The 14201-nt window shown below is 35.8% G+C and overlaps 1 protein-coding gene across 19 annotated transcripts in view; it reads right to left on the bottom strand.

Annotated features, from left to right (window-relative positions):
• DOCK9 (dedicator of cytokinesis 9) overlaps positions 1–14201 on the bottom strand; it is a 140658-nt gene that overhangs the window by 15755 nt on the left and 110702 nt on the right. For 8 of the 19 annotated variants that reach the window (XM_054833918.1, XM_054833976.1, XM_054833995.1 and 5 more), the window contains 8 exons: positions 13927–14063; positions 11475–11590; positions 7231–7368; positions 6748–6930; positions 5978–6091; positions 5623–5838; positions 4216–4273; positions 2315–2421 (listed from right to left, as the gene is read on the bottom strand). In XM_054833918.1, the coding sequence (XP_054689893.1) occupies positions 2315–2421; positions 4216–4273; positions 5623–5838; positions 5978–6091; positions 6748–6930; positions 7231–7368; positions 11475–11590; positions 13927–14063 (1069 nt within the window). Of the gene's footprint in view, positions 1–2314; positions 2422–4215; positions 4274–5622; positions 5839–5977; positions 6092–6747; positions 6931–7230; positions 7369–11474; positions 11591–13378; positions 13423–13926; positions 14064–14201 lie in introns of all 19 variants that reach the window. The other 11 variants (XM_054834033.1, XM_054833949.1, XM_054834004.1 and 8 more) reach the window with 2 other exon arrangements.

The following is a 14201-nucleotide window of genomic DNA, read 5'->3' as shown; positions in this document are numbered from 1 at the left end:
AGCTCAGATCTCTTACGGATGGAGGGCTTACAGCAAAATCTAGCATGGAAAGGATGTCAGGTTCCAGGCTTTTACTTTCCTAGTTCTGACACCCAGATGATTTCAGTTCTGCAAGGAGAATTTGACTTGTGCTGCTGAATAGGCTGTCTGGGTAAACAACTATTTTAATGAAATGCACACAGTAACTTTATTAAAAAAAACAAAAAACCAAAACCAAAAAAAAAAAAACCCACAAAATTTTGGTTTTTGAACTGGCTAGTTTAGGAAATGAGTCAGAGTAACCCTGGCCTGAGAGAGAATTCTTTTAAAATGAGAATTGAGAATTGTAAAAATTTCAATTTTTAAAATGAGAAACTACATAGTCTTAAGACAGATTTCACTTAATTAGAAAGACTTTATATAAACTGGAGAATATAAAAGACATTTTGTCCCTTTTAGCAACATGGAGGGATCCCCCCCAGCCTCCCATACTTGTAATTACTCTTTTGGAGTTTTAACTCTAAAGTAAGTTGCACCCAGGGAAATCTCGAGTTTTGAGAGAGAAATTCCATATGACTCTTGTTACCACATATAGGAAGAATTCCCAGCAGAGCAACATTTTGCTCAGTAGTAGTAAAGTACATCTTGAAAGATGTTTCTGCTTTCTGATTTCTGTACCCAATTGATCTGTCATATGATGTTCTCTTAGACTAACACAGTTTTGCTTACATAAGAACATACTGAGGAAACACCCCATATATGAATATGTTCCTACTCATGCAGCAGCTAGACTACCTGTTTTGAAGTACTTCTATAAAATACTAGTCATCTTAGTTTATCTATGACTTTTAGTCTAAAACCCAAACAGCTCTTCCCCATTAATATTCTTCCTGGGGTGAACTATAAGAAGTTACCTGAAAAATAGTAACTTTTTTTTCAATATTTAATCAGTCAGAGTACTACATGGTTAAGTTTAAAAAGGGTTGCATGCAGGGAAAAATGAAATTTGGCAAGGGTTATAATTTCACTCTTGACTTACTTCCATTCCATGGAAATACTGAGAGATGGAAACAAACACGCATAGGGTTCAATGACCCAGAAAAAACAGTATATTCTTTTTGCAGAGACTGACTAATGAGAAAGAGAATAAAGACATTCCAATTTAAAAAATAATAATAAAAAAAAATTAGCTCTGACAAAGAGTTTAGTTTGTTCAGGTAGATACTGACAAGAATTTCTAACAAAAGTTTCCATCAACAGTAGTCACTAGAAACCCAACTTTTGGCTCACTTAGAGCAGCTTACATTTTGGTTTGAGTAACATGCTAAAATCCATGCTGGATCAAGAGAATCAGTGATTTAAAGAAAACAGCACATAAAATTCAAAAAAGCAATCTGCTATTGGCTGTCTTTGGAAAGAAAAAGCACCATATTTCTCATTTCAAGTGATTCCAACTCCTGCCTTCCCAGAAAAAGGCAAGTCAACAATTTTTGTCTTAAAACTAGGGAGCAAAGCAGTACCAGAACTTAGGAGTGTAACGCAGGTACCCTGTTAGTACCACCACAATTTGCACAGTCAAATAATTTTGTCATACACCTTCGCCATATACAGAATAAAACACAAAAGAAAAATATTTTTGGTTGTACAATTATGCTTACACACCAGGGATTTTACCAACACAGCTACTGCAAGTAGTGGTCTGTTCCTCCCTCCTCCACCTATACTCGCAAATACATAGCACAGACGTAGTTCTTCATGAGCAAGATTATTCATAATCCTTTCATATAGGCTTCTTAATAATAACATTTACTGTAGAGCTAACACAGATGGATCAGCAAAGACACAAGGAATGAAACTTAATCCAGAAAAAAACCCTATTGACACAAGTCTGGTGTCAGTAAAACCACTTTCATTGTTATGGCATATTTGCTTAGGTAAACTGTAAACCAGCAAAAAACTGAATACGTTTGCAAGATTGCTGGTGTAGGAACAATCTAAATCAGAGTCAGTTTAAAAAAACCCACATCTTGTTAAGTCTAATAAATAAGCCACATTAGTGTTCATCCTGTCAACCAGCTTAAAACCCCATTTTGCTTATTTTTATTCCAATAGTGGTGTTGATGTGCTAGTGCATTATTTAAAATATACATATATAGTAAATTCTCTAAAGCTAGGACAGCTTACAGAAATTTTTTATTTCAGTTTTAGGATAATAGTGGCTAAGAAAACAATTATAATATATATCATTAGTCAGTCTCCAGATGGAAACACAAAACTTTGGAAAACAAACAGTACTTCAATGTGCATCAATTCTAACACTCTTATGTTTACTTACTTCATTGAAGTGAACATCTTGCATACCAACATCCTCCATCATTGAAGCCTCTTCATCTATATTAGGTGTGATTACCCTGAAAGCGGTACAACCTTGTCTAAACATCCCTATCATTGAAAAAAAAAAAAAATAAAAAAGAAAAAAAAAAAGAAAAAAGAAAAAAAAAAGAAAAGAAGACAAATTTACTTTAGGCCATTTTGTGATGCTGGATAAGGCAGAAGCCATATTTAAACACTAAATTAATAACTAAAAAAAATCCATACTCCCACTGCATGATTAAAATATTAGAGCTCACATTACTGTGTAAGTATAAATAGGTTTTAAAAAAAAAAAACCAACACAAGCGTTAATATCTGGACTCTTATCTACCAAAATAAGTAGTGTCCGAATCTTCCTATTTTATATTAAACCTGCGTCTAATCTACCCCACCCTAAATCTGAAGTAACCAAGATAACTTTTACAGTATGCTGGAACTATGTACATGAACAGGCCCTGCCATATCAGCTTCCCCAGTCTGAACAATACGAATGGACTAACATCAACCACAAAAAGAGCAGAGGATGGCAATATGGATTGTTGAGCTGTAGAGACAGAAAGTCAGTCTACAAGCAAGGAAAAAAAAAAAATCAAAACAGACCAACCAACACACCAGCAATCTAACTTCCTTCACTGAAATAAGTATTTAGCAAACATGGGTTTTAAAATATTCTAGCATGAAATCTACCTCTTTTAAGCATTGCTTAAGCTCTTCTTTATTATATTGAATTGTTGAATTAAGAATTCAGGATTTTTGGCCAAAAATTTTATTAATTGAAGCCTCAAGAGGAATCAGTGACAACTACAGAAGCACAAGGACTTGCACTTGTTTATTTCACAGCTCATTCCTACAAAGATTCTTTCTGCTCACATGGGAGTCTGACGACCAGAGGTTTTATTGAACAATTGCCTTAAATGCATGGTTTTGTTTTGTTCCTGAAAATACCACTCCCAAAGGAGTCACAAATTAATACAAATTACCACTATTTATCAGTTAGTTGTTTTTAGGGGTGCAAGAGGACATAATAACTTTGACAAGTTTCAGATTTGGTCTCAGAGAAGCTTCTGAAATCATTGGGGCAGATGGGATAGCCTATACACTACACAAGTATCTGGCAAGAGGTGCAAAAGCAACAGAGAAAAGGCATCTTGCAGACTCGTGGCTTTGCTTCATTTTGAACTGTCACGCAAAGGCAAAGCTAAAAAGCTGTGAACATGAATTTGCCTGCTACAAAAACAAAACACTAGCTCAACATCATCATAATCAATTTAAGCAGATTTCTGAAACTTTCTTCCAGAGATCTATTTTTCTTATAAAAGTCATCTATTCTATTGTCTCAAATCCCTGAGAACTCTTCTGATTCTATAGATGTAAGATAGTCTTCCACCCTATCTCAAGGGTCAAACCCGGTTACTTTTACAGACAGCTGCTAGCACAGAACACCAAGAGAGGTGAAGCATTCTGAGCACTATGATCACTGACTCAGCATCTGAAAATTTGTACAAATTTATTTTGACTTCTCTGGCAATGCCAAATTTCCCTCCGTGCAGTGAGAGACTACTTGTGGAACAAGAATATTCACTGATAAGATTGTTTCAGAAAGGGTCTGACTTCGGCTGTTAGCAGCTCTCATGTAAAATTAAAATTTTTATTTTCCTAAAAATTTCACTTTACCTGCATCTGAAATGCTGCCCCTTAGATATGCAAGTAACCTCTTAAATATGTGAGCCTGCTATCTGGTTAGGTTAGAGTTTTTTCCTTGGTGAACACTGAAATGCCTAAAACTTCCTCAGGGAAACTACTGCTTTTCCTAAACTATAAAGAAAAAAATATAAACATTAAAGCAAGATTTCAAAATCATACCTTTTCGTGTGAGATATTCTGCAACCAGTGCTGCTACATGGACATAGCACATTGCCGCCTAAAACAGAAAGAGTAACTTATAAATTACAATTATAAAGGAACTACTAAAAAAAAAGGTATAAAAGAAGAGCCCTAGCCTGAGATAATTTCTTTGGTTTTCCTTTTTGCTGCTTTGCAGATGTTCTATGACTGGTGTAAGAATTCTCCACCTCATTTATGCAAAACAATAACTGTTTGCACAAGAGTTTGCTTTTTCACCAGAGCATCAAGTAGCACGGACAGCAGTTCACAGTCTGAGAGTGACCACGGATCACAAGTCACAAGGTAAGAATGCCATGGTATAATAAAAGCAGGCAAATCTCTTTTGGGATATATTTTAAGTGTTATGTGAAAGGCTGCAGAATCTCGGACACTGGAGTTGAAGGAAAAAGGTAAGTATCTGTCAGAAATGCTCTCCAATTCATACTTTGTATGGAGTTGGGCTTGGTGATTTGCTGAGGTCCTCATCTAGCCGTATAGTCAAAGATTCTAAGTTTTCAAACAAAAAAAAAAAAAAAAAACAGACCTGAAAAGTACTAATAGAGCTTGTCTTCTGAGAGCTGAAATTGTTCAAAATACAAGCTAATAACAGAGTATTGTATATGCCTTCTGTGTTGCTACCATATAGAAAAAAAGAATTCGAGTACAAAGACATAAGTAAGAAAGATAGCAGCTACTAATTCCTGGATATATTTACTTGCTTACATGATGCTAAGTTTAACAGACATATTTATGAAATTCAATTATGTGAGGCAATGTGATTTACTTTCAGATGGAATAAAATTCCAGAAACAGACAAAATTCATCCTGTACACTGATAAAATACTTACATCAGGACAAATAAAAATCCCCACTCCCAATTCTCCCTTTTGCTAGAATTAAATACTTGAACAGCACAGTGAAATCAGATAGCTTTCTTTTTCCAAACAAAAAAATTGCAATTTGTCCATTTTAAGAACATTAGGAGTTTTTTGTAAGCAGTTTGGAATAGAATCAAGCTAATTTTGTAAAGGCAAGTGCAAAGGAATTTAAGGAGCGGCTTTAAGTGTTCTAGCAACTGATAACAAGTGTATTTTTAAGTAGAAAGGCTGTCTTCCATTTGCATTGAGCATTCCTGGCTTAGTAGCATGTCAGCTACAGTAGTTAAACATATACCTTACATTAGTAATCAGAAATGACTTACAGATGTGCTTGGGTAGGATGAAAAACTTAACAGCCGTTGAAACTAATCTACTAACAATTTGAAATTTATTAGAAATGTCTGTTGTATTACACACTTACAACTACATATAGTACATTCAACTTCAAGAAAGACGAGCTTAAGTTTATTACGAAGCTAAAACTAGTTTTGATTTTTTTTTCTCTTACCTCTGAAAGATCTCCATTTTTAACGTGGATCCTTGCCATGCTGTCTAACCATGTCTTCCTTAGTTCAGGTGTACTAGCATAAGACTTTGCCAAACTGTACTGGAGGTCTACAAGCATTTCTGGATCATTTTCATGTTCCTTCATCTGAGCTGTAGCCATCAGTACTGTACGAATCCGTTTTGTTAAATCCTTAACATCAGAAGGGAATGTAGTGTGCTAAAACATAGAAAAGTTAGGTTAACTACTATCTTTTTTTATTCTTTGCATAACAAAAAGTTGAAACATAATTGCAAAAGATGCTATGAAAGTTTTCAAGCATCCTTCTAACAGTATGGAAAGAAGAATAAAAACAGACCTTTATAATTCTGTCATTATTGGCACAATTATTGATGATGGAAAGAGACTGCTGAAATCTAGTTCCTCCAATTCCAACAACATCAGCAATTAGCTGGCTTACTGAAATAATAACCTTGACAGAAACAAATGTCTTGTTAGTGCATATTTCATGACATACCCTTGAAATGTACCTATGAAGCAATTACAAAGGACGTTTTGTTCTTTTTAATTGAAAGATTATTCCCTTAAGTAAAATTATATTTGATTTTTTTTCCCTAAAGTTACTTGTTTAATAACACAAGCAAGAAAAAACAGGCTTGTGTAAATTTAATGCACCTGCATTCTCTGCTCTAAAGACTGACTGCTAGGTGAACTAGCCAGAGGTCATAAAAGTAGTAAACTATTGTTACCAGCTTTGTCAGAACACACAATTTTCTATGTATTTGGTTTAGACTTTTACATGCTTGATGCTGCATTCTTGTCTTCAGACGCAACGTGGTATGCCATTTAAGAATCACAATAACATCTACAAAACAGAATATTTGCTGCTCACGAATAAAGATTATTTCCTACAAAAGACAGGGCCATCCAATTGTTTCTAAGTATTTCCTTGTACTGAATGTACTTTTATTGCCATCTTTTTACTCTTAGAATTGTATCAGCCTTGCTTGAACTCAAAATAATTTCTTGTATGTTTTTATCTGACAGGGCTTTGCACACTGGTATGCAACTGTGCATCTACAAATACAACATTTAAAAAAAAATAAAGAATAAAGAAAATATACTAACTTGCAGATGTGTCCTAACAAAAGACTTCTTTCCTGTGTAATCAAAATTATTCCTCATTAAGAAGTACAGTAACTGTGAAGCTTCAGTACGAATTGAACTCAGTTTGGAATTACAATACTTCAGAATTTCATAGCACAGTGCAGAACACATATCAGCTCTACCTTCATAAAATGTAGAAGGAAACTGAGGAAAAAGTAGAAAAAAGTTATTCATTAAAACTAGCTTCAGTTCTTGATAAAATAAGCATGTCAAGTGAAATACAAATATATTAACATTCCCAAACTGTGGACAAAATAGTTACAGTAGTTCATGACAAAACGATTTTTACAGCAATTCAAAGGACAATTATTCCACACTGTTGGGATCAGATCAATCCTTACACACCAATTGTAATTTGGGATTTTAGTTCTTCAATTTTTACATAGTATATTGTTAACTAAAGAACTGGATAAGTACTTGAAGATTCATTATTTTAAAACTTACCTTAAAAATAAGTGCCCTTAAAGCAATGAAGACATTTTTCAATGCTGTTTCAGACTGATTCTTCTGAAGGAAGCAGAGGTACACATCAAATACTTTCTTCATCAGTGGATTATGCCCATGATCAGTCAGTAGTTGATTCTTTAAATTGACAGTGAGAATTTAGGAGTTTTGCACAGTGATACATTTATACTATTCTAAGAACATACACAGATCATCCAAAAGCAGGAAATAATAATTTAAAAAATAATGTGTATAGTATCACTAAGATGTTTAGTAACACAAACATATCTGAATTTTAATTAGATATTTCTAACACTTCATTAAGCTTGCTTATAAAGAAAGTGTTAGCTTCTGAATAGACTTCTAGAACACTATTGTTTTTAACAGCTGTTAGTTACATCAATCACTATTAACAGTTCTTTGAGAGGCGCAAGGTATTAACAGACTGTGGTTATGCTGGCTTTAGCAGCTCAGACAGTGGAATTTTCTCACAGCAGTACCTCCTACTACAATGATCTCAAAAAAACTTCCCCAAACTAAATCCTCACCCACTCACCATCTTTCATTACTGTCCTAGAACTGAAAGGGTACTTAAGGACAAAGATATTAATTAGTCTGCAGAATTTTACCTGCATCAATACTCAAAAGCCTGTTCTGAGGCATGCAATACACAGGACTACTCTTCATTTCTGTATCACCAACCTGCTGCCTTGCATTCTAACTTGTTTTTTTAAATCTGGTCTCCTCCAATTTCTCTAGCACAGGCACTGGCTTTTACACTTCATATTGCTGCTGTTTTGCTCTGGGAACCCGTTTTCTTCCTTTCTCCACCAAGCACATGCACTAGGTTCCTATGGGACTCTAGGACAAAACAACGAGGTCTCTCCTCTTACAAAGCACGAAAATAGGTTAATCAATTCAGGGACCGCTCAATCCGGTCCAGGGAGTCCAGAAGTGAGAGGACCATGTTAAGTATTGCTCCCTCTGACTCCACTGGCCCTCCAACTAGATTCTACTAGGTCTTGCACCTTCTGCATCTCCCCATAGCACACTCCACTCTTCCTTGTCATTACTATATACTGGCATCCAAGGGTATGCTGCAAGGCAGCTCCATTACTATCTCAAGTAAGTTTTAAGGTAATATTAACGAATCTAGTTTAACAAATATTTTAAAAACCCCAGTGTAGACCTGGACTCTTGTAGCACGCCTTAAGCCCTCTCAAACATGGAAGAGATGTCTAACCGCAGATGTCTCCTTTTCTGTTCATGGAGACACAGAAGAAATTCTTCAGGCTAAAGAATTTCAGCATAGCCCTAGGCATTTCAGGTGTTCCTCAATATTAAAAAAATTGGAGGCAGTAGTCCTCCATTAAAAGCCATTCTGATAGTGTGACTTGCAGTCCAGAAGAACTCAGTGTGGTTTCAAGCTTTGTGGATGAATAGACACAAATGCTTTCAGGAGACCAAAGATCTCCAAACACTATGCAATGACACTACAGGCAGGCCATTTTAGAGGAAGCTAGACATAAATGGTTGGATCTAACCCAGTCAGCCTATTTGGTCATAGGAAAAAGTTTTATCTCTTGGAACAGTATACAGATCTGTGTGGATAACCCAAGCCTAAACACCTAACTGCAAGTTCTAAAAGATGGTATGGCTTACTACCTCCAGATTTATAGCAAAATAATGAAACGTTGTCTAACAAACTCCTATCCTTACAAGGAAATTGATATAATATCCATTCTTCAGACGTCCCAACATCAGAGATAGGTAGTTCACTAAAACCACCTACAGTAGTAGGAATTCACACAGGATCAGTCAAAATTCTACCAAGAAGCAGACATAATTTGTGTTTTTGCTACTGCAATAGATAACAGAGATCTGGATCCCCACTAGTGAAAGATGATCTTGGGGAAAATATTGTCTGGCCTTCTATATAATATGCTAATTATTCCCCAAACAAGCAGATTGGTATTACTAATCTAGTGGTCTGCTATGATGGAGTCACTGCATCAATGGACAAGGGAAGAGCTATGGACGTCATCTATCTGGACTTCTGTAATGCCTTTGATATGGTTCCCCAGAACATTCTTGCCACTAAATTAGAAACATGGGTTTGACAGATGGACTGTTGGAAGGATAAGGGATTGGCTGTATGGCTGTGTCCAGAGAGTTACGCTCAATGCCTCAATGTCCAGGCAGAAATCAGTAGTGAGTGGTGCCCCTTAAGGGTGCATATTGGGACCAGTACTGTTTAATATTTTCATCAATGACACAGACAGTGGGATTGAGTGCACCCTCAGCAAATCTGCAGACAATCCCAAGTTGAGTAGTGCAGTTGATTTGCTAGAGGCTTCCCTGTAGCATGCCATCCAGAGGGACCTTGACAGGCTTGAGCAGTGAGCCCATGCGAACCCCATGAAGTTCAACAAGGCCAAGTGCAAGGTCCTGCACATGGGTTGGAGCAATCTCCAGTATCAATATAGACCTAGGGATGAATGCATTGAGAGCAGCCCTATGGAGAAGGACTTGGGGATACTGGTGGATGAAAAGTTGAACATGAGCCAACAATGTGTGCTTGCAGCCCAGAAAGCTAATTGTATCCTGGACTGCATAACAAGAAGCATGGCCAGCAGGTCGAGGGAGGTGATTCTCCTCCTCTACTCTATTCTTGTGAGACCCCACCTGGAGTACTGCGTCCATCTCTGGGGTCCCCACTACATGAAAAACATGGATATGTTAGAGCTGGTCCACAGGAGAGCTACAAAAATGGTCAGAGCACTGGAGCACCTCTCCTATGAAGACAGGCTGAGACGGTTGCCATTGTTAAGCCTGGAGAGACCTGGGGAGACCTCACTGCAGCCTTTCAATACATAAAGGGTGCTTACACAGAAGTTGGAGAGAGACTTTTTACTGAGGCCTGTAGTGACAGATAAGGGGCAACAGTTTTAAACTGAAAGAGGGAGATAGTAGGTTCAGATTGCACATAAGGAGGAATTTATTTATTTACTTATAATGAAGGTGGTGAGACACAAACACATTGCCCAGGGAAAATGTGGATGCCCCATCACTGGAAGTGTTCAAGATCAGGGGTCTGAGCTACTCAATCTAGTGAAAAACTTCCCTGCCCATGGCAGGGGGGGGGTTGGACTAGATGACCTTTCAAGGTCCCTTGCAACCCAAACCATCCTATGATTCTATGATTTTATGTATTTTAGTGCAGCTGATTGAATAGAAGCTCCTGATTCTCCTGCCTGTTTTGTTTGGATCTTGTAGACTATTCTGGTAGACTGTTCCTGTAGACTCTTACCTACTTTCTTAACATACCACATACAGAAAACGTTGAAGGACTGTCATTCCAAGTATGATGGGCAGCTGATAACTAAAAGATTAGTGTTCATTCTCCTTTAAATCTTTAAAACTATGTATCTTCATTTCCAATTCTGTCATGAAGTCTGTGGACAGAACTGGTTCTAAACTCCATCTAATTAAATTACTAATAAAAGGAATCTCATTACAAATAAGCTCATGTTTTCATAACTAGATTAAAAATAAGACACTAAATTTGAATCTTCAAGCAAGGATTTGGATACACTGCTCTAATTAGAGGAGAAGTTAGAGCTATCATTTCTCCTTTTTGTAGCTTCGGCTTTAATATTTGGAAAAGCTCAAAAAAACAGGAGGGGTATTCAAGTGGGCATGCTATAAAAAGATTCCACAGGAGAGCTACAGTAACAGATACAACCAAAAAGAAGTCTTATTAGTGGACAAATTGAAATAAAATTACAGAAAAGGAACACACACAAAATACTGTTAATTTATGAGTGACTTCATATAAAAAGCCAAGTTCAATACAAAAGTCTGACAGTGTCCAACTAGGAATTATGGGTTTGCCATACAATAGATCTTTCACCCCACATGGTCTTTAAAAGACAGTTTTATGACTAATATTAGGTAGACACTGAAGTTTCTAGAAATATTTCTTAGGTAGTTCGGATGAGGAATGAGCTTTTCCCACAGGTTACTGCTGATCAGTCTGTGTGCAATGTGTAACTGAAGCCAAAGTATTTTGCTGCAAGAGGTTATCAGCTTTTACATGACACAAGAATGAAATACAATGCTAGAAATGCTAAGAATACAATGCTATGTTATTAGAATATAAAATATAATTTAAACAATATTTTAAAAAATATTTTTTCTGAAAGATAATTATGGGAGATGTTAACACCAAGTCAAGAACAAACCTTAAAAGCCATTGTGAATAGTGATAGAGTATCCAGAATTGTAAGGCAAACTTCAGTGGCAATATTTGCTTCAAGTAAGGACTGGTGAAGAACATCTGCATCTGAATGCCCATAGCCTACAGAAATTCCAAAGGAAGTGTAAGTGCTGGATATACTCATTTAAATATGTTTCTTATCTCCAAAAGACTTGCCCAACTAGGAAAAGATTAACAAGTAAAAAGCCTGAGAGAAGTTAGTATTCAATACAGAAAAATAATTCATATGTATTTAAATATTTTTCAAATATGCACATATAATTATTCTAACATAATTTGCACAAGATCATAAAATACATTAAGTACAAATGTCAACAGTAAAAAGCATTAAACAGCAGTTAAAACAATAAGTGATGATTCATATATGTGTATGTATATATACACATTTATAAGTAAATGTACACAGTTATATATATATATACACATGCATATATATTCTTAAAGTAAGTACTGCAGTAGGATGTAGTTACAGCTGAAAATTGGTAATTCAGCAACGTTATAATGATGTCAAAGTCAATCATAAGTCAACCATTGTAAAAATACAGAACACTAAGAGTTGAAGAAATACAGTCACGTACTTATAGGCAGTGAAATATCACTTACACCATTACTTCAGTTCTATTTCTTGCTTAAATGATTAGAAAGGGAGAAATTAAGTTTATAATTTACATTTATAGACAACTATCTTACCAACGAATCATGATTTTAGAAACAAGTAAAGCAACTATTTCCACCAGGAACGTCTTTCCTGTATGTACCCCATAGAGGATACCTACAAGATCTATTCAAGTCCTGAAAACTACCTTGGATACATGATACAGACAGACTGACAACTAAACAAAACTAGAAGTTAGACAACAGCAAGACCAAAGATACAAAAATCGATTTCACATTTGACATGGCTTTTACAGCAACATATTTTCACTTTGTAAAACTTTGGTCAATACAAAATGTTATATCCTCATATTCATTAAAAGTCCAACATTGAAAAAAACCCTGTTACCACTTTACAAAAAGTTATCTGAACGAGACACCTTCCTTTTAATTTCCTCCAGATGGAAAAGAACAGAAAGTTTCTTTTTACATAAGCATGCATTTATTAAAACCTTTCAGCTCACTGTTTCCTAAAAATCAGTAAACTTTGCCAAGTTCTGGAAGTATGAAATCTCTTTGCACAGGGCCCAGAAACAGCCGTGTTGTTTCTTTCCCAGAGATTTTTTTTTTTTTAAAATCAGTCTTCATCTACAAAGTATTTTACCTTACTGTGTAGTCACATAGCATAAAAGGTCTGTCTTTTGTGTATCAAAAATACATAGAAATTACTATGATACAGCAGTAGCAGACTGATTACAAGCAGGGGAAAAAGTAATTTGCACAGCTATATAGTTTTCTGACTTTTTTTAAATCAAAGAATTGCATTTCTTATATTTAAACAGGCATGAGAATGCATTTATAAACAAACAGGTTTGGTGGAATTTTTATTCCATTTTCCACTTGTCTATGTGGTAAGTCTCGTGCAATTAGGCTAACTGTTGCTTTATATTACAGATAACGAGCTAAAAGATTTTAAGAGACAGTTAGATATGCTTTGGGAAATAAAAGGATGAACACAGTGAACATACAGTTAACTCAAATAATTGCTTTACTGCACACAATTCTTTTCAGTACCAGTGTTGTATTTTACTAGATTAGTCAACCAGTTTCATTGCTTTTTGAAGCTGGAAATTGAAAAACCGTGCTTCAGAATACTTTACATACAGTATATTTTGCAATTTAAGAGCAGCATGTTTAAAAAGATAGGCCACAAGCAGATTTAGTTTTCAATACAGCAGTCTCATACAAGCTGACTTCAACCTGATTAAATCTTACCATTGTCTACAGAAATTCCAAGAATACTTGATATCTTTCTCACACTGAAAACAGAAAAATCACTTCATTATTGGACGCTTTTTCACTTCCAGACAAACCAAATCATGGGCTTCACAAGCTCTGCAGAAATTCTAAGAAACTTATTTCTCCTTAGGGGATGTCAAAACATGGAGATATGGTCAGAGTGCATATTTATACTTTTAGATTAATCATGTACAAGATGAAGTTGGGGAAAAAAAAATTAAGCTTAATAAAGCAAATAGAAAAAAATAAGTAAATTCTGTAACAATGTGCAGCACAAAGTTGAAGTGCCTATAATTAAGTACAATTTTAAAATACGCTGTAGTTAACCATGCTCCATGTTATGGCATCAGCCAGCACTGATTACTCTATCATAACGCAGGGAACAGACCATTGACTGATTCCAGCTATTCATTTGACCTAGAACAATAAAAGTCATTGAAATGCACTGGTGTGGCTCTGGGACCTGTCTCTGGTGTTGTGGTACTGGTTGAGGATGACGAATGTTATCATGTCATGAGACTTACTGTGGTTAAAAGTGAGAGAGTTATCCAGGCTGCTCAGCTGCTGCAATCTGGCATGCATCATTCCTGTTCTGTTACGGGAAACAGGCAATGTCTGAGATTTTCGATCATGAACTATGGATCCCAACCCCTCCTGGTTCCTGCAAGATGGGTGAAATGGGATAGAAGCAAAAGTTAGACATGTCAAACTGCAGCAAGACAGGAAGTGTTAGTTAAGCACAAGAAGTTTTAGAGAAAGAATTATAATGCAACCTATTTACTGTTTTATTTATAAAACA

Source organism: Grus americana, chromosome 1 (assembly GCF_028858705.1).
Source record: "Grus americana isolate bGruAme1 chromosome 1, bGruAme1.mat, whole genome shotgun sequence".
Taxonomy (NCBI): domain Eukaryota; kingdom Metazoa; phylum Chordata; class Aves; order Gruiformes; family Gruidae; genus Grus; species Grus americana.
The sequence above is the reverse complement of the archived record's forward strand: the minus strand, read 5'-3'. Positions and strand labels throughout refer to the sequence as shown.